The 18131-nt window shown below is 53.8% G+C and overlaps 1 protein-coding gene across 9 annotated transcripts in view; it reads right to left on the reverse strand.

Annotated features, from left to right (window-relative positions):
* WWC1 (WW and C2 domain containing 1) overlaps positions 1 to 17976 on the reverse strand; it is a 129138-nt gene extending 111162 nt beyond the window's left edge. For 6 of the 9 annotated variants that reach the window (XR_004952144.1, XR_004952143.1, XR_004952142.1 and 3 more), the window contains exon 1: positions 16478 to 16650. Coding sequence is in view for 6 of the 9 variants with exons in the window: in XM_036224951.1 (XP_036080844.1) it covers positions 16478 to 16635 (158 nt within the window). In the remaining 3 variants the exon portion in view is untranslated. Of the gene's footprint in view, positions 1 to 16477; positions 16651 to 17032; positions 17370 to 17833 lie in introns of those variants that run through there. The other 3 variants (XM_016151432.2, XM_016151431.2, XM_036224952.1) reach the window with 2 other exon arrangements.
* Positions 17977 to 18131: the final 155 nt, after the last annotated feature.

Here is an 18131-nt window from a genome sequence, read left to right on the forward strand (position 1 = left end):
AGGGAGCTCTCAAGTTCTGGAGCCTTCCTCAAATGTAGAGAGGCAGGCTTCCACTGGGGGCGTCTCAGCCCCAAACAGGTGGGCTGCCTGCCCGCCAGTCTGAGCCCTGGGCTCTCCTAGGGTCTAATGCTTGCCCTCTGGCTCCAAAGCTTGACCTAGGAGTTCAGACTGACAGCAGAAGAGTTGGAAGGCAGGAAGCACCTGCTCCTCATCCTCTACTCTGCGGCTTCCCAGGTGCCTCTCAGACACCTTCGCTTGTATTCATTCATTCGTTTGATTCGTTCGTTAGTACCGATTATGTGCAAAACTCCGTGCTGGGCCTGGGGAGACAGACAGGTCGCTTCGCCATTCCAGGGAGAAGAGACATGAGAAATGATGACTATGCGGTAGCTGTGTCAGAGGAGTGTACGGCTGGCCCCTTCACGAGCTGGGACAAAGGTGGCAGGCCATCTCCTGGGGAGAGGCAGCTGTTAGCTAGGTAGAGCAGCATGGGGAGGGAGTATCAGCAGGCAGGGTGCTCGCACCATTTATGCAAAGGACAGAGAGCACCTCACGGGTGAGGGGAGGGAGAGGGTTTCAAGTTTAAGGCGCACTATAATTTTCTGGGTAACATTAACGATGCAGATTCCTGGAAGCCCTGATGAGACTCTGACTTGGTAGGCTTGGGGAGGGGGGGACTCAGGAATTTGTGGACCACACTCTGAAAAACCCTCCTTCAAAGAGATGGGGGAGGGTGGAAGCTACTTGTGGCTTAGACGGAATATTGCTTTATGTTCCTGGAATGTCCCCAAAGGGAATTTGGACAGCTCACTAATGACTCGTTCTCCAGTTATTTTACGCAGACAGACATACACCATCAAACGACCTGGAGGTGAGTGCAGGGAGGGCGCCAGGAGCTGGCTCACAATGACTGGGCTGTCGCCGCGTCCAGTCCACTGGACGGTGGTGGGTGTTATCTCAGGAATGTGTTAGGGCAAGGTCCTTGCTGATGCCAGAACACGGCTCACAGGTGAGCCAGCCAGGGCCCGTGAGCGAGGACGGGAGAGCCCCGGGAACCATGCTGCGCGCTTCCCCTCCCCTCTCCTGCCGGGAAAGGCCGCGAAGTCCACAGGCCTCTTCCAGACTTCCCCAGCAGCCTGAGCTGGCTCCCTGCCCCTCTGGTTCGGGCCCCACCAGGAGCCTGCCCTCTGCTGCCCCAACACCACCCACTCAGGCTCCCTCCAGCTTGGACCAGGGTTTGTTGGGGGGCGGGGGGCCCTGGCTCAGTCAGACTACACCTTAGCTGAGGCACTGTTTCTGCTAGTTCCCTCAGGGCAATACTTCTGCCGTTCAGAGTTAGTTCCAAGGAGCCCGCCATTTATTTTGCTGGCTCGAACCCCTCGCCCGGGGAAGCTCATCGGGGACCCAGGCCTCCTTGCCCTGCTCTTGCTAGTGGTATCTGAGAGCTGGAATCCTGCCTTTGAGACCTCTGCCAAGTGCCTGCCAGCCACGTCCTCACGACGCACTGCCCTCCTGCAAGGGTTCCCACCTTCCGACCGCCCCATGTCCCTCCGGAACCATGTTCTGCGCCCTGGTGGACTCTGCCTCGCAGAGCCTACATCTGCTCGGACCTCTGACCACACTGGTAGACGTGCTGTGGCCCCAGGACCCTGTGCTTCCTCAGCAGGTGGATTCGCTTTAATTGGGCCCACTTCTCCCTCCCCAGCCTGCTTCAATCCGCACTCCACGTGGGGCCCTAGAAAGGGGCCGGGAAGCTCCCCTCCCTTGATAACGTGTTTACGACTGGTTATAGTAATTCACCGTCCACTGATATTACATCGACGTGATGTGCCCTCGATTAGAGCTGGTTAGAGACACAGTCCGCCACAGAACAAAAAAAAAAAAAAAAAAAACAAAAAAAAAACAGAACAGGGCCACGTAGGTGAACGTGAGTAGTGCTCAAGGGTCAGTGCTCCTCAAGCCTCAAGGTGCGTAAGGATCGCCCGGGACCTTGTCGAAACGCGGTTTCGGAGTTGGTGGCTCCGGCGCTCTGCATTTCTAACATGCGCCCAGGCAAGGCCGATGGGCTGGTCTACCGCCCACCCTTCCAGCAGCAAGAGGGTCGGGATCGCAAAGTGAGTTGGAGACTGCCACGGGGGGTGGGGCCAGACGCGGGGCTCAGAACCAAACATGAGCTCAGATGCAGTAACCACCAGGTCCTGCTCATTGCCGCAGCATTCAGAACGATTCACTTGGTACGTTCTGAGAAAGGATCGCTGAGGGATGATGACTGCCCACGGCCTCTCCCGAGTGGGCAGCTGCTGTCAGTTTCTGGTGCCACGTGACCCCCGACCCCTGTCATGGCTTCCTGGACCAGGTGAGTCCGGCTCAAGGTCAGCTCTGTGATCGTTCCAAATCAGCACCTGTCATAAGATTCTGAATTTGGGGACCCTGAGTTAGCTTTGGTCGCTAAGCTAAACGGTTACGAGCTAGGCAGGGGTAGCGAAGACCAGATGGATCACCTGAAAACTAATGCTGTGATGATGGCATAACCTTTCTGAGTACTTGTTCTGGAGCCTTGCTCTCTGCTAAGTGCCTTAAATGAGAGAATTCAGGCTGTGATTCTCACAATGATCCTTCAAAGTCGAGGGCAGTGTAAGAGTGTGAGCTCTGGAGCCAAACTGCCTATGCTTGGATCCAGCTTTGCCACATTCTAGCTGTGTGACCTTGGGGAAATTACTTAGCTTTTCTGTGTCTCCACTTCCTCACCCCTAAGTGAAGACGGTAACAGTGCCTCCCTCAGAGGGGTCGTGTGACAACTGTGGATCTAGCAAATACTAAACCACTAGAGAGCAGTGCCTGGCACTCAATCAAATCTTCGCTATCGCTTTATTACTTTCAGGCTTATTTGCATACATTGAGGAAACAGGGACTTAGAAGAGATTAAGTAGCCCCCTCAAGGTCACACAGCAAGTAAGGGGCAGAACTGGCTCCTAACAAGGTTTACAAATTTATGAACAATTTCTAGATTTGTTCTAGTTTGTAGGCCTCAGGAAGAAGCCATGATGGGGCTGGGGGTGGGGTGGGGGGACAGAAGGAAGAGAGGGGAGTTCACGGAGATGCTGCTGCCTCAGTTTCTCACAAGCTCCAGCTGCAGCTCTGAGCAGTGGGGGCCGCTACACCCTTCCTTGGATTCCTGTGAACTCTCTAAGCTCACAGCAGCCTCTCTTCTCTGGAGCCATCCCATGTGGGCCTCTGCTGCTTTTGAGTAGAACGGGTCTGACTTAACGTAGATCCCTCCCCTCCCGCCCCAGCCAGGAGCAGGGAAGGAGGTGACGGATAAGGGAAGGCATCGTGGAGCAAGTGGCTTCGCACTCAGTCTGGGATGGGGAAAGGGGCTCCACCGCATACAGCAGGGGCTGGGACACAGGGCAGAGCCATGTGTTTGAGACCCAGGCTGGGTCAGTTTTGGGTGTGCGGCAGTCTGCAGTGTCTGCCTGGACAGAGAAATGATGCCCAGCAGGAAACTGGAAATGGGTACCTAAGGTTTCACCGCAGAGCAGGTGGCTGAAGGCTCGGGGACTCAGGACACTGTGAGAGAGAATCTGCCAAATGCCTTACTTTCCTGGGCGAGAATGACCACTGGTAGAGGACGAGGGTCGGCAACATGGTTAGATGCTACAGGGGAGCTCAAGAAAGATGCCACTGTGCATCTCCCGGTGACACGCGGGACTTTGCTCGGAGGATGGGGGTGGGGCGAGGAGGACGGAAGGCGAAGCACGGATGGGGGCGGCGGAGGCAGGGGGGCTGGACCCCCTCTGCATTCTTCAGAGGAAGAGGCATGGGTCAGGGCATGAAGACTGAAGGGGGAACACCTGAGCGCCAGGTGCCTGAAAAAAGGAAGAGGTTTTGTTTTCTGGTGTGAGGACCAAGAAGCAGGCCAGGTCATGCAGGAGGCCAAAGGGGCTCTCGTCCTGTGTGGGGCCCTGATCGGCGGGTGTCAAAACCGCAGATGGTGTCAAAATTACCTGGGGGTTCTTTTTATGAACATAGATTGCACATCATCTGGAGATTCTGATGTTCGTCACTGAGGCTGGGCTGGGAATCGGAACCCCCACTCCCTTAGGGGGGTTCAGATGTTTGTGGTCACAGACCGCACTGCCTCAGCGCGGAAAAACAGAGCTCCCTGGCCAAAATTAAGAAAAAAAGACACTGCTTGTGGCCACTGCAGTGGGTGCCACAATCCCCTGACTGCAACTAAGAAAGCCCGATTGAAGAGGTAGAGAGGTGACCACTTCCAGATGTATCGTATTTAAAGTTAAAAGCAAATTTAGTTGTTCTGACTACAGAATTTCATGACATTACAGCTTGACCTTTGGTGTGTCATTCACACGGCCTGATATTTCTAATACAGCATCCTCTTCATTTTCCTAATCTGTAATTATTGTATGTCATTATTATTTGTCTATAAGTTCCATGAGGAAGAGTGTCCGTCTCTGTTCTCTGCTGTACCCCCTGTACCTAGGACAGCTCCCACCAGGAGCCAAATGCACGAAGATGATCTCTTTGTTTGGTTTCGATCCTACCCCATTGCAGCAGAAGTGGAAGGCAATTCGTGCACAGCGAGAGCCACTTCAGGCCTCGGATAACCCAAATGACTTCTCGTGAACTCAAAACAAACATCCTGAAGGATGGTCTACTGGGCGAGCAAGAACGCTACAGACCAAGCGCATGTGCTGTTCAGACACCAGAGTCCAAGCGGAACTTGATGCTGCTAAGTCTTTCATGCCAAAGAAACGAGAGATGGGGCTCCCCTGTGTGGAACAGTGTACGAGGAAGATGATGCAAAGATGCTGATCGCCACCACTGACGTGGAGATGCGGACAAGGATTTTGAAAAACGGGCTGTACTCAGAAAAAAAGAGCTCTCTCCTCCTGCTCAGAGAGAGAGAGAGAGAGAGAGAGAGAGAGAGAGAGAGAAAGAGAGAGACACGTCTGCTAAACAGGAGGAGAGCAAACAGGAAGGACAGGCCCTCGGCCACTGCAAGAAGCTGCCACTGCGAGGCGCGCAGCAGCGAAAGGGGCTCTGGTCTGCGGTGCCAAGACGAAGCCCGCATCGCTCTCCTTGGCAGCCTGGTCTGACCTCCAGGACGGCAAAGGGCACGTCTCGCGGGGGCCGACAAACCGGGTGCCCATCCCAGTCCTGCTACTGGTAGCTGTGCGATCATGGGCGAGTTTTCAACTCTCTAAGCCTCAGTTTCCCCCTCTCCAAGCCTCGGTTTCCCCACCAGCAGGACAGACAGAGGTCGTGACAGTTCTTCCGTCCTAGGGTTGCTGTGAGAATGAAACTGGATGATGCATTCAGAGCACGCGGCCCAGATCTGGGCACAACCTGCAGCCTTAGCGAGTGGCCGCTATTATTAGCTCTTCTCCGCGGGCTACGATCTATACGGTGACAGCACCTGCACTCCCCCCGCCACGGCAGCCTCAAGGGCACAGATGTGAGCGTGAAATCCGGACCAGGGCCTGGCGAGGAGGAGGAGGAGGACGGACAGCAGCTGAAAGGGAGGCCCGACGCCCCCAGGCTTACAACTCTAAGTAGCTTAGACCAATTGATTTAAAAGCATTCCTGCTGCAATGAGAGTTGAAAGATTTTCACATTATGGCAAAGATGAGCCCAAATCTCTTTGATACTTACCGTATCGGGAAAGAAATAGCAAGATAGGTACGGAAGATGGGAAACTACTAAACAGCAAGGTGCCTGACGTCCCCCAAATATCCACTTCTCCCCCTCCCACAACTATTTTTTAATACTTTCTGAATGAACTCAATTTTCCTACGTAAAACTGTACGAACCTTACATTTTTAAAGCCCTTTGAAACAAGGTATGTTTGCATAATCTCATCCGAACTCTGCAAGCACTTTGAGGAAGGCAGATATTTACCTACAGTCCTGGTTCTCCCATCTGGCTGTACCCAAGAATCAACTGGGGAACTTCTAAAAATCCCATGCCCAGGCCACACTGCAGACCAGTTAAACCAGAAATGCTGGGAGTGGGCTGGGCAGGGGTCTTTTTAGCAATCCCCTCCATGAAGTCTAATGTGCAACTGAACTTGAGAAACACTGACTCTGAACTCCAAACACAACCTCCTACTCTCTGCAGTGAAAAGGAGATCGAGGGTCATGACCCCCCGATGGACAGCGATGGAGGAGGCCAGGACTCAGGAAAGGCAAGTGATTGTGCTATGAGGAAGGGCCAGAAACAGAATCCAGAACTCCCAGCTGGGGGGCGTTCCTTTCCTGGCTTAGTGGAGCTCCCAGCCACCCAGCTGCCTATTAACCAAGAACGGGTACACGCTGTTCTACCGCAATGTCAGGGGCCACCGGGTCTGGGCCGGGGGTGGGAAGGCCTTTCTAAAGTTCACTTGTGAGCTGAATCTGGAGGCAAAGGAGATGTGAAGCGATGGTGGGGCCTGGCGAAGCCAGTGTGCAGGTCCAGCTTGGACCATAAAGGTTTGGGGATGATATTAAAATGGCCATGAGCCAATGAAAACCATTTCAACTGGCTGCATCTGTGGGGGCTTCGTAGGTTCCTCAAACCTGGCCAGTTCTTGCCTGGACCACTAACAGATTACCTTAGGTCATTCTGGCTACACACAAACCTTTGGCCAGTGGTTCCCAGACTTGACAGGGGAGCAGACTCACCTGGAGGGCTCCACCCCCAGAGTTTCTGATCCAATAAGTCTAAGGTAGGATATGAGAATCTGCGTTTGCTGGTCTGGGACCACACTTTGAGACCCGTTCGGGTGCGGTGACCAATAAGGAGGCTGAAGAAACACCTGGGGTCCTCCGCAGGCTGCCAGCAAATGTTTGTTTTATGTCCACTATGGAAATAAACCGCTCAAGCTGGTTTTGAAACTCCTTGAGCCGTTAAGATACTTCTTAATATTCCTGTTGGCAAAAGCCATTGTTAACTGAGAAGATGTCTATCTGCTTAACTATGATCAGTTTTTCTAGAGAAACAAGAAAGTGGATGATGTCCAGAAAAAATCTGGTACTCAAAATATATGAACTGAGCAGAAACTATGTAACCACAGATAAAGCCGCCCAGGAGGCCTGCTGCCGTCAGAACTCCCACACAGTGGGACCCGACTACGAGACCTCTGCTCTGACTCTGACCAGCCCTATGAGGTAGATTCTAATCTACCAAAGTTCCCAGGAGTGAAGGAGCCCCGAGAGCCTTCCTCTGAAGAGCGGCTCAGCCCTGGTGTCTTGGCTCAGTACCATCAAGGAGCAGGGGGGACAGCTTCCTTGGAAACTCGTGACCAAGGATATATAATTCTATACATTCTACTGTAAAGAGAATTTCCATCTGGCTTCTGGAAAGCTCTCAGACTTCCTGCTCCGCTGAGATTTATTTCGCAGGGGAGGAGGAACCCCTTCCAGATTTTGCCACCACGGAGGCTCTGGGTCAGCAGAACAATGGCATGCCCTTAGCCGTCCCAGGATGCAGGTAAGCAGGACTTGATCCAGAAACCAGCTCTCTTAGCATAAGACGAGGGCCCAGTTATACCGCCGGTCTTCTTCAGTTTCTCAGGCTGTAAAACAGGAATAATATGGTGCCCTCTCCCAGGTAATGGTGAAGATTCAATGAATCAACTTGGACCTGTTGGAAATGCCAATTTCCGGGCCCACAGCAGCCCTCGGACACACTGGGGGTGGGAGCAGGGTTAACAAACCCTCCACAAGGTTCCATGCTTCCCCCGGTTTGACAACTGGGGCTATAGAACTAAGCGCCATTAGGCCAGGAATTTTGTTGGTTTAATCACTGCTGAATCCCCAGTGCTGGCATATTATAGAAACACTATCCATATATAGGCATTCAATAAATACTTTCGAATGACCAGACGAGCCCTGATGAAACAGGAGGAAGGGAACTGAGGTTCAGAGAGCCTGGCATTTCTGCCTGCAGTCTGCACAGCTTGGTGACCCTCCGTCTCTCACTGATTTGTAGTAAATGCCATGAGTTGGAGACCACCTGTTCGGTCCCACCTTTGCACTCCCAGAGCTTAGCCTAGTGCTTAGCTCCCGAGAGCGGGCTCTCGGGAACACACTATCAAAGGCACAAAGGTCTCCCAGCTCCAAATCTAAGTTCGTCCTACAACTGCCAACAGGTGTTACAGACGAGTCTGCCCTTCCACCTTCTCTGACCCGGGTAAAAGGACTTCAGAGAACACTGAGCCTCCAAGCCCCAAGCAATTTACCTGTTGAACTGTCCATCTCCCTAGCTCAAGGGTACACCCCGCGGCAGCAGGGACTTTGCTCTGATCCTCGGCACTGGCAACAGAGACAGGAGCCCAGTGGGTGCTCAATAAATACCTGCTGAGTGAATGGCCAGCCTTCGGCTGGGTGGGCCGTGATAAATACCAGGGCCCTTCTGTGCCACCGCCATCCTGACACCAGCGGGCTCTGGAACTGCGTGGGGAGGAGAGGGCGGGAGGGGGGACTTTTCGAGTGCGGGGACGTGGCATCGAAGCAGTTCCACGTGAACTCCCGAGACCCCCGGCTTCTGCCTCGGCCTTCTCAGCTCTGCCATGACAACCGCAGTTCAGTACCTCGCTTCCCACGCGGCCCTGGTGCCAGCTCACTGGCAAGAGTTACTTCACTCCAGAAATTCCTAAGAAGGGCTTGCCTCCGATAAGACGAGGGGGAAAAGAATTTATGGACTTGCTCACACCACGCGCGCCGCCGAGGCGGCTTGCGAGCGCTGATGTCGCCGGGAGGAGAGCCGAGTCGGCGAGGAGGGAGCAGCGGCTGCAGCCCCTCTACCTGGGCGCAGAAGGTCAACGAGCCGAATGCGTCGCAGCTGCCATGTGGGAGCCTGATGTGCAGGAGGCCCTGAGCTGACACTCGATGTGTGTGGTGCCATTTCGCTGTCACCACAGCCCTCGGGGTGGGCAGGTCCTGCTCTTATCCCCGTTCGCACAGCAGAGGAGAAGGAGCTTGTTCAAGGCCACTTACTATGCATAAATGACAGAGCGAGGACCTGACTTGACATCCTCTGAAGATCTTGACGAAAGCCTTATCTACCGCAAGTAACAGTGTGGTACGTCAAACTGGGGTTTGGCTGGAACCTCACAAACACTTTTTCCATAGGGAACCAGGTACACGTGCCAATAGATGTGTTTCTATTTATTTCTCTGTAGTAAAAGGTCCCTTTCCCTTTGCTGCCCCTCTCTCGCCAAATTCACCAAGAGTCCAGTGGTCCAAATAGTAAGGCTGTGAAATCAGACGGACTTAGACTCAGATTCCAACTCTGCATTTCTACCTGTACGACCTTGAGTTTGTCCCTTGATCTTTCTCAGCCTCCGTTTCTCCATTTGCATAATGCCAGAGAAACACCATTAGCGACAAATGCTTGGCACATGACAGGCCTGGATAAAGATGGTTAGAGATTAGGATGCTGAGCTCCATCACTATCACCAGGTGCCAGGTATTGTTCTCAACTGTCAGCGATAGGAAGGCAAACAATGCACTGGTAAGAAATTCCTGGGAGGCACGATGACATGCTCACAGAGCCCCAGCTATCCAAGAAAAGCCACGACAGATGCAGGACTGGAAGCCTGTCCCGGGGTCATCTCATCCCAGCAGCTACCTGATGCCTGCATCTTGATACTTCGCCCTTTCACGTCGGGTACCAGTCAGGGATCCTAGGGGCTGGCCCAGTGACGAGTCAAGCGAGTAGCTGCCACTGGGTGGGGAGGGAGGAGGCCAGCGTGGGGACGAGCAGGCTGCCACTGAACCGGGCCCAGCGACAGCAGGCAGCCGGCTGGGGACAAAGCAGCAGCTGCCATTGGACTGGTGTCCTGGCTGCCAGAGGGTGACAAATGGAATGAGGGAAGAAAAAAAAAAAAAAAGCCAACAAAGGTATCCCCAATCTTAATGTAGCTTCATCTTTTTTTCTGGCTGACCACTGAATGAGATCTTAAGCCTCGATCCTTTGCTCAGGCGGAGGATCTGAACCTGAAAGATCCCATTTCTTCCCAACGGTGAGATGTCATGGGTTGAAGCATTGAGAAGGCAGTTGGCGGGGGCTGGGGGGGCGGGGAGGGGGCACACGAGACCTACCACACTTGTCCTTTTGTCCCTCCTCCCCACTCTCTCTCTACTCCACCCCATATTCCCAGTCCAGCATCTTTCTAGAATGTTCTGTGTTCTCCCTACACAACAGTGACCACCTGCCCCCTCCTCAATCTCCCATTATTTTGCAAGAGGTTCTCTGCTCAGAACTGGATGCTTAATGGCCTGCTGGTGAAGGTTAAATAACGAAACACTGCTGTATCCAGTTTCTGAGTTTTCTTTTATCTCACACGGAAGCAGGGGTTCGAGGCAGCTGAGGAGGTGGTCCTCGGCAGCAGCCAGACCTCTTGCTGTTCTGCCTAAGGGTGTAGAGCCAGCTGGCCCTCTCTGTGCTGGGAGAGGCCCGGCTGGAATTTTTTTTGCATGGACTCGTCACAGATCCAGCCCCTGTCCCAGTGGAAGTTCTAGGAGATGTCACCCAAGACATCTCTCCAAAGGAAGTGGATTCCTCTCCTCCAGGGCTCCTCCCTGAACTGGGATCTGCGTCCTCACTGCCTGGAGGCAGGAGACAGTTCCAGACACTCGGTGGAGACAGCTGACCACCACTAAGTTGGCATGCCCCTGTCCCCCCTGCAAATGCCATCAAAACCTGACCAAAAGTTTCCACCCAAGAGCTTTGCAGCAACACGACGGCCACCTCCGACTGCCGCTTATTCTAGCCTTGCTCTCCTTATGTGGATCTGAGCTTGGCGTTTCCTTCCCTGTAACTAAGGCAACCTGATTCTCTTCTCTTCAAAAGAGCAGTGTTTCCCAGCTACCTGGGGTCCCTGGGGATTGGAGAACCAGGTCAGTATGGCTAGGCCGAAAGCGAGAGGATATGGTGACAGAGTAGCTGCCTTTGCTACTCATCCCCTGGCTGTTGAGAGCATTTACCCAAGCGACTACGAAATGACTCTGAACTCTATACACGCTGCATCCTTCAGAGTTTCTCTCCTCCACCTATCTCTGGTCTCTCCCTCCCAGAGCTCAGGAATTTACCCAAAGCCTCGATTCTCTAGCCTTCTGTTCTTAAGGATCCACTAATACCTGTAGTTGGGTGTCTAAACACGTTATTAGAGGGCTTTTATTTTTCTTTCAAGGCTCGAGTTTAAGATCCAAACATTCCGCAGGAGTCTGCAATGCATGGGAATATCTTATGCCCATTCTAGCTGCTCCCAGAAGGTCAAGTCTGTGCCCAGCAGCCTCCGAAGCCGCTCATGGATCTCACTGGCTTCTCTGATCAAGCCACCTTGGCCAAATCTCTCTGAGAGAGCCACAGCAGGTTTGCCTCGTTTTAGGAATAAACAGCAACTCTCACGGCCAACTTGCTGACAGGGCACTCTGGAGCCTGGAATTGCTACAGCTAATGTGATTGTAAATTTAGGAGTATGACTACCTGAGCTCCAGTCCTGGGTGCATCACCTTCTGGTGACCTTGAGAAAGTTACCTTTCCAAGTCTGTTTCGTCATCTGAAGATAATAGTACTTACCCATACAGTTGGAGGAAACATTAAATGAGATCATAATATAAAAGTGTGCAATGTAAATATTCAGATGTTAGCATTTATTATTTCATTTATTTATGGTTCCAAAGTGTCTAATTTATCCTGTTATCTATGCTAATGCCTTTTAATCTTATTCTTTCTTAACGATGGGCATAAGATATATTTCCATGCATTGCAGACTCCCATGGAATGTTTGGATGTTAACTCGAGCCTTGAAAGAAAAATAAAAGCCCTCTAATAACATGTTTAGACACCGACTACAGGTATTTAGTGGATCCTTAAGAACAGAAGGATAGAGAATCGAGGCTTTGGGTAAATTCTCCGTCAGGTTGGTTATAACTCCCACGTAAGAACACATGTCGAAATGTCAAGTGGTAGAAAGTAACATTAGTCTGACAATAACCTTAATACATTTAATTGATTACAAAAACAATTCACTTGCAATTGCTCATACTTTAACTGTTCGACATACCACAAATTCCTGTGACACAACTCACAAATGACTGTGACACTATGAAATTTGCTGGCCTGCGCTATGAAAAAGGGTTCTGAAGGATAACTCAGACACGAGAATTATTACAACAGATGAGAAGAAACTGGGTCTTACTTTTAGGGAAACGTTTTCACGAAAGAAAGAAGAAAGACCTGTGTTAGAGCCTGGAGGATGCTGTGAGCCCTTGGGCAAGTCACTTGTCTCAGTTTCATCAGTGAAATGACATCGCTGGATTATACAACCAGAAAGGTCCATTTTGGTTGCCAGTTGCTACAGAGCTGGGAGGTGACTCAGTCTCCATGTGACTTAAGTGGTCCATAGGTACTTCTAGTGAAAGCTAAAAGAACTGGCATTCCCAATTGTCTCCTGCCCGTTAGGCTCTGTGCCAGGAACTGTCTTACCCAACTTTGCTTATTTAATGCTCAGAGCCACCCTTGCCGGTGTATACGCATCTCCCCATCCTGGAGAAGACAAAACCAAGGCTCAGAGAGAATATGCAACTTGCCAAGGTCATTCAGGTAGCAAGTAGCAGATCCAAGATGCCAGGATTCAAAGGCTCACTCTCTTATCACTGTCCGCACTTGCTCTCTGGTTAGCCATGGCTGGGCCACACTCGCATGGTTGCAGGTAAGTGAAATCATGCCTGTCCCAGCTCCATTCCCCAAGGCCAAGTTCCTTAGGCAGTGGAGCAGAGGTCTTGATTCGGAGACCACTTCAGCAGGCAGCTGAATGGGGCCCCGATTTAGAAATACGGGTTCTGGAGTCAGCAGGCCTGTCATTTGCATCTCCCTCCACAAAAGCAGAGTGGCTTCACCCAACTCCGACTCCCTGAGCCTCTGCTTCCTCAGGCAGGTAACTACCTACGCCCAGGATTACCAGGGGGATTCAAAGAAGTCACCCAGGTAGAGCTCTCCGCAGACCGCCTGAATGCAGTAAAATGTTCAATCATCATTTCCTACCGAGCTCGCCGGGAGGGGATACAGGCAGTGGGGAGCTCATCTGCGGCAAGACTGATGAACCTGGGGTCCATGAGCCCCCCTGAAATGATGTGCCAACTACTGTGTTCGCACCTTTCTTCAGGGGGCATCATCAGCCTTCATCGGATTCTCACAAGGGTCTGCGCGCAGAGGCGGTTAAGCTCCTTTGACTGCCTTAGACACGACTTCTTACAATATAAGTTATTCCTGAAAAAACAGGGTTAGCTACAGCTCCCTGAGTCACAGGAGCATCACGGGAGAAGATGCTGAGCCCCCTCAGCCGTGCGGGCCTCAGGTACTCATCACAGACCCGACACTGTGCCGAGTTCCCAGGTAGTTCCTGGAAGAAAGTCTTGACCACAAGCCACAGAATGAGCAGGAATTCGGCTTCCAGAACCTTCTCTGGCAGGGCCTGTTCCAACAATCTATTCTTCCTCAGAGAACAATTGGTGTATTTGTTTTTGCATACCAGCAAGTTAAAACACACCGGCCCTTCGCCCGAGGCGTTCTGCTAGAGGGACACAGCGCCACGGGCTTGCGCCCGCACCTGACGCTCCAGGACGGTCACCTTCCCAGACCGGCCACACCGCAGGACAAGCGTTGGTGCCACTGGAGCCTTTGGCCCAGTAGGCAGGGCTCAAGCTGCCCACTGGACTCTCTCCGGTTGTTGGGACAACCGTCCTCAGGAATTCCGGCCTCCCAGTCTTCCCCCGGGTGAGAAGGGGAGAGAGTTGGCAAGGCCAGCTGCCTGCCTGGCTGCTCTTCCGACCCCCCGGTGGAAGGGAAAGCTGCAAGCTGGACTCCCTACCCCCAGCAGCCTCCAGGCCGGACGGCACACAAAACAGCTCAGCCCCAGAGGGAGGAATGTGCCAAGACATTCTTCAGGGTTGGTAACCCGAGACGCTATTTTGTTCTCGGTGGCTAAGAAATCACTTTTTTTGACTGAAGGACCATTTAACTTACTTCTTTTAAATTCAGGGGAATGGAAATGGGCGGGCATCTCCTCCATTCAGGTAAGGGAAAAGCCAAGACAAATATGCCTACACACTCACATCCACACCCACAGAATTTTTTTTTTTATATTATAGTTAGCTTTAACAAGTCACAGAGATGTAACTACCTTGGCAAAATCGATCTCCCCACCCCACCACCCTCAGGAAGTCTGGCTCCTTTCAGCTTTGTTAAATGTTTTCCTCCTCCTTACAGCCTCACCCTCCCACCTAGGCCCCTCTCCCCAAATTCTGGAGTCAGGAGGGGACAGGAGAGACCTAGGAGTCTGAAATCATACCTGAGAGCTGGCAACGTCCTTAAAGGCCATCTAATCAACCCTTTTCTCTCACCAAGGAAGTACCTGTCCCTCAGAGAGCTCAAGGGACTTGCCTGAGGCCACACAGGCAGGAATGGGAGGCAGAAATCCCTACCAGGGTGTGCCGGAGTTTCGCTAAAGAGGCACGCGTGGGTGCCCTCTGCTCAGCTCTTTCCCCAAACTGCCAAAGCTGGCCCCCCAACAACAGCCACTCCAGCACCTGGAACTCCTCAGCACCCCGAGCTCAGTGGCCCCGCACCAGCACAGTGCAGATGAGATGACCAGGAGATACGAAACCAATGAATGATTTGCAAGGTGAAGAAGTGAGCAGCTCCATTAAGCACCAGTATGTTTTTAATTCCTCTTCGCTGCTCGCCAATCTGCCTAAAAACAAAGGCTGTGCAGGCCTGTTGCCGGGGCGGTGAGCAGGCCAGAGTAGCGAGCTAAAATATAATGGTACTGGGTTGTTACTTTTTTCTTCCGCTGTGTTTTAAGGACCCTTTCTATTTCTGGCAATAGATATTACTAGTTTTCCATTTTGTGAAAGTGGTTAATGTTTTTCACACTGAGATGATGTAAAGCCATAAATTAAGTAAGCAATAATAGCACAGGTGGATGTGGCAAAAAGAAAAAAAGAAAAGAAAAAAAAGGGAAGGTGGTTCCACATAAAACAAAAATTTGGGAAATTATGCCATAGCCAAGTCAGTCTTCTGCAGCAGCTACGCCGCTTGCCCTCGTCCAAAGGTAAAGAATGACCGCTGTCTGAGAAGCTTTCTACAGCTGGACTACCCCCTCAGAGCCCCGGAAAAGTCTCGCATGATGCCCGACCGGGAGTGAGGGAGCAGCCGGGGCTGTGGGACAGCCCCCCTCCGACACTCCGCTGCTGCCAGCACACCCGCCTCAGCAAGCTGCCGGGACCTCAACCCGGGGAGGACACCGACGCTTGAACTGGCGTCTGTTCTAGGAGAGGACAAGGAGTTGCCCAGTTCACCCACAAAGTAAGGGTCCCTGGGACAACTGACCCTGAGGGGGTGGGGAAGGACAATGAGTCGGAAGTTAGAACTTCAGAGCTGGTAAAGAACTTGGCATATGACAGGGTAGTAGAAAGATGGAAACGAGCAGATCACACCTCTGGGCCTGACGTTTTATCCTGTATTTGAAAAAGGAAGTTGAATTCCGATCTTCTATATCCTTTCCAACTTTTAGGAGCCCCACTGTTATTCCTTCCCTTCCAAGCAAACCACTAGCCTCACGAATAGGGAAACTGAGGTTCAGACGTTAACGCAGCTTGTCCAAGGGATGCGCTGCAGCATTAAACAACCCTCTTTGGGATCACCTTAATGAGACATTCCTCATGGTACTGAGCATGCAGCAACCCAGTAAATGTTGAATGAACCAACCGAAGTGCTCACAGAAACTACTAGGAATCTCGCATCTTTCTTTTTCTTTTTCTTGCCCCTCCACCTTGCTACACACCCATCCTGGCCTTCTGAAAGCCTCTATCCCAATCCCGCAAGATGGAGGGTCCAAAAAATTCACCTTCATTGCTTTATAGGCACCTGCTGCCCAAGGTCACAGTGAACAGGTGAGAAGTCCACATTCCTAGGACACCCTGATCACAGACCTCCTCAGCGAAGCGCAACAAACCTGTCCCAGAGGGTGATCCTCCCCTCCCCCCAACACATTCACGGGGAGGGAGTGTGCGCGCAAAGAAATCCTAAGCAGTGGGAACCGGGAGAAAGTCCGGAAGCTAAGAGCCACACCAGACTCCACCTGCCTCAGCAAAAAAAAAAAAGAAAGAAAGAAAGAAAGAAAAAGAAAAAAGAAAAGAATCCCGTGTTACTGCCGGCGTGGTGGCCAGCAAGGTCAGGACGCACTGGTGCTGAGGAGCCAGGTTCCCCAGAGAAAGAAAGGGAGGGGGAGGCGATGGGCAGCGCTTTGCCGGAGGCCTCTCACCTCCATCCTCATCCTAACAGCTTCCAAGTTGCTATGCGATTCCCGGAGAACCAGTCTTCCCGACCAGCCTTCCCCTGCTCCTTCCCACTCCCGGCCTCCAGCCCCCCTGGCTGCTCCCGTACTCTCTCAGAGCCTCCCAGTCACCTGTCAGAAATCACACTCCGGACTCCCTTTCCCTCCGCGTCGTGTCCTCCCTCCTGCAGTCTCCCAGTTAATCCTGGGGCCCTACCACCCGCTCCGAACCAGATGCTGCCCCCTCCCCCACCCCATGCTGGGAAAGCCTCCCCGGGAAGCCCCAGCATCACTCCGCTAGGTTGCTCCCCGCCCCTCCGCCGTTCGACTTCTCTTCCAAAAGGGAGCGGGGGGCAGGGGCCGCGGCGGGGTGGCGGGGGGGGGGGGGGGGCGCGAAGCTACAGCTTAAGGTCACAACTCTGAGCAGGTGCCGGCTGAGGCCTAAGTCCTCTATCTAGGGATGGCGGAGGGGGCATTCCTGGCCCCTGGGCCAACCCACTGACTATCCCCTCCTCCCAGCAGCCCACACGGGCAGAAGCAACGCTCTAGAAGAGGACGGGGTGGGGTGGACTGAAGGAAGCGCAAGAGGCTGCCAGAGCGCCCCCTCACCTCTGCCTACTCCCGGCTCGTGGCCCCTGGCGCTGAAGGGGCCCCACGTGGGGGTGTGGGGGCCTCCCGGGGTCCTACCTGTCCCGCGGGTCGATCCAGCTGGTGGTGCGGCTCGTGTGGTCTATGTAGTAGACCTTGCCGTCGAAGTCGCGCGCCTTCTCCCAGCCCTCCGGCAGGGGCAGCTCCGGCCGGGGCATCTTCCCAAGCGCGGCCCGCGCTCCCCCATGCAGCTCCCGGCCGCTACGGGGGCCCCCGGCTCAGCGGCTCCGGCCGGCTGTACCCGGCCCGGCCGGCCGCCGAGGCACCATGATGGGGTGGGGGGAGGTGGCACCCGCGGATTGGGGGCCCTAGTGAGGGCCGGCCGGGTCGGCGCTACTGTCCATGCGGCCCTGCGGCCACAGCCCCACGCCGCACGCTCCTCCCGCCGCCGAGCTCTCACGCTGCCATGTGCGCCCGCCGCGGCGCGGTGCGGGCGCGGGTGCGCGCCGGCCGTTGGGGCAGCACGAACCGAGCGCAGCCGCGGCCGCCCTCCTCCGCCGCGCGGCGCGCTGCGCCCTCCACGCCGCCTGCCGCGGCCGCCGCCTCCTCCTCCCCGCGGCCGGGTGCCGTCCCTGCGCGGCGCGCGCTCCGCCGGTCTGCGCTCGCTCGATTTGCGACTTCTGCCTCCGCCAGGTGCGGCTAGGGCGGTGCAGGTAATCCCGCTGCCCCGGAAACGGGAGGCGGAGCGCCGGGCGCCTGGGTTCCCAGGTCTCCTCCCCACGCCCAGCGCCGCGGGGGCGGGTCCTACGGCCCGAGACGCGCCCCCTCGTGGGACAGTCCGACCGTGGGCCGGCCGCCCCTACGCTGCCCCTCTCAGAGCACAGGGAGACCGCCCCTCACCTGGGTCCGGGACCCAGATTGGAACCCCAAGAAGCTGAAGGAAGACCTGCTTTGCCTCTGCTTCCCAACGCTCCTGGCTCTCTCCACCCCGAGCGTCCAGGCTCTTGGCACAGGTGGCCCGAAAGCATACAAATGTAGAATCAGTCAGGCAAGAAGTGGTTAAATAGAAACATTCTTGTAAATCGGGGACCGTAAGTTTATCAGGATCTCGGATCCCTTCCCCCAACACACACACCATCTGTCTCACTCTTATTCCATTCTTCTCCCCATGGTGTCTCACCCATCCCCCACCCCTCGT

This window comes from Rousettus aegyptiacus, unplaced genomic scaffold (assembly GCF_014176215.1).
Source record: "Rousettus aegyptiacus isolate mRouAeg1 unplaced genomic scaffold, mRouAeg1.p scaffold_m13_p_7, whole genome shotgun sequence".
Classification (NCBI taxonomy): domain Eukaryota; kingdom Metazoa; phylum Chordata; class Mammalia; order Chiroptera; family Pteropodidae; genus Rousettus; species Rousettus aegyptiacus.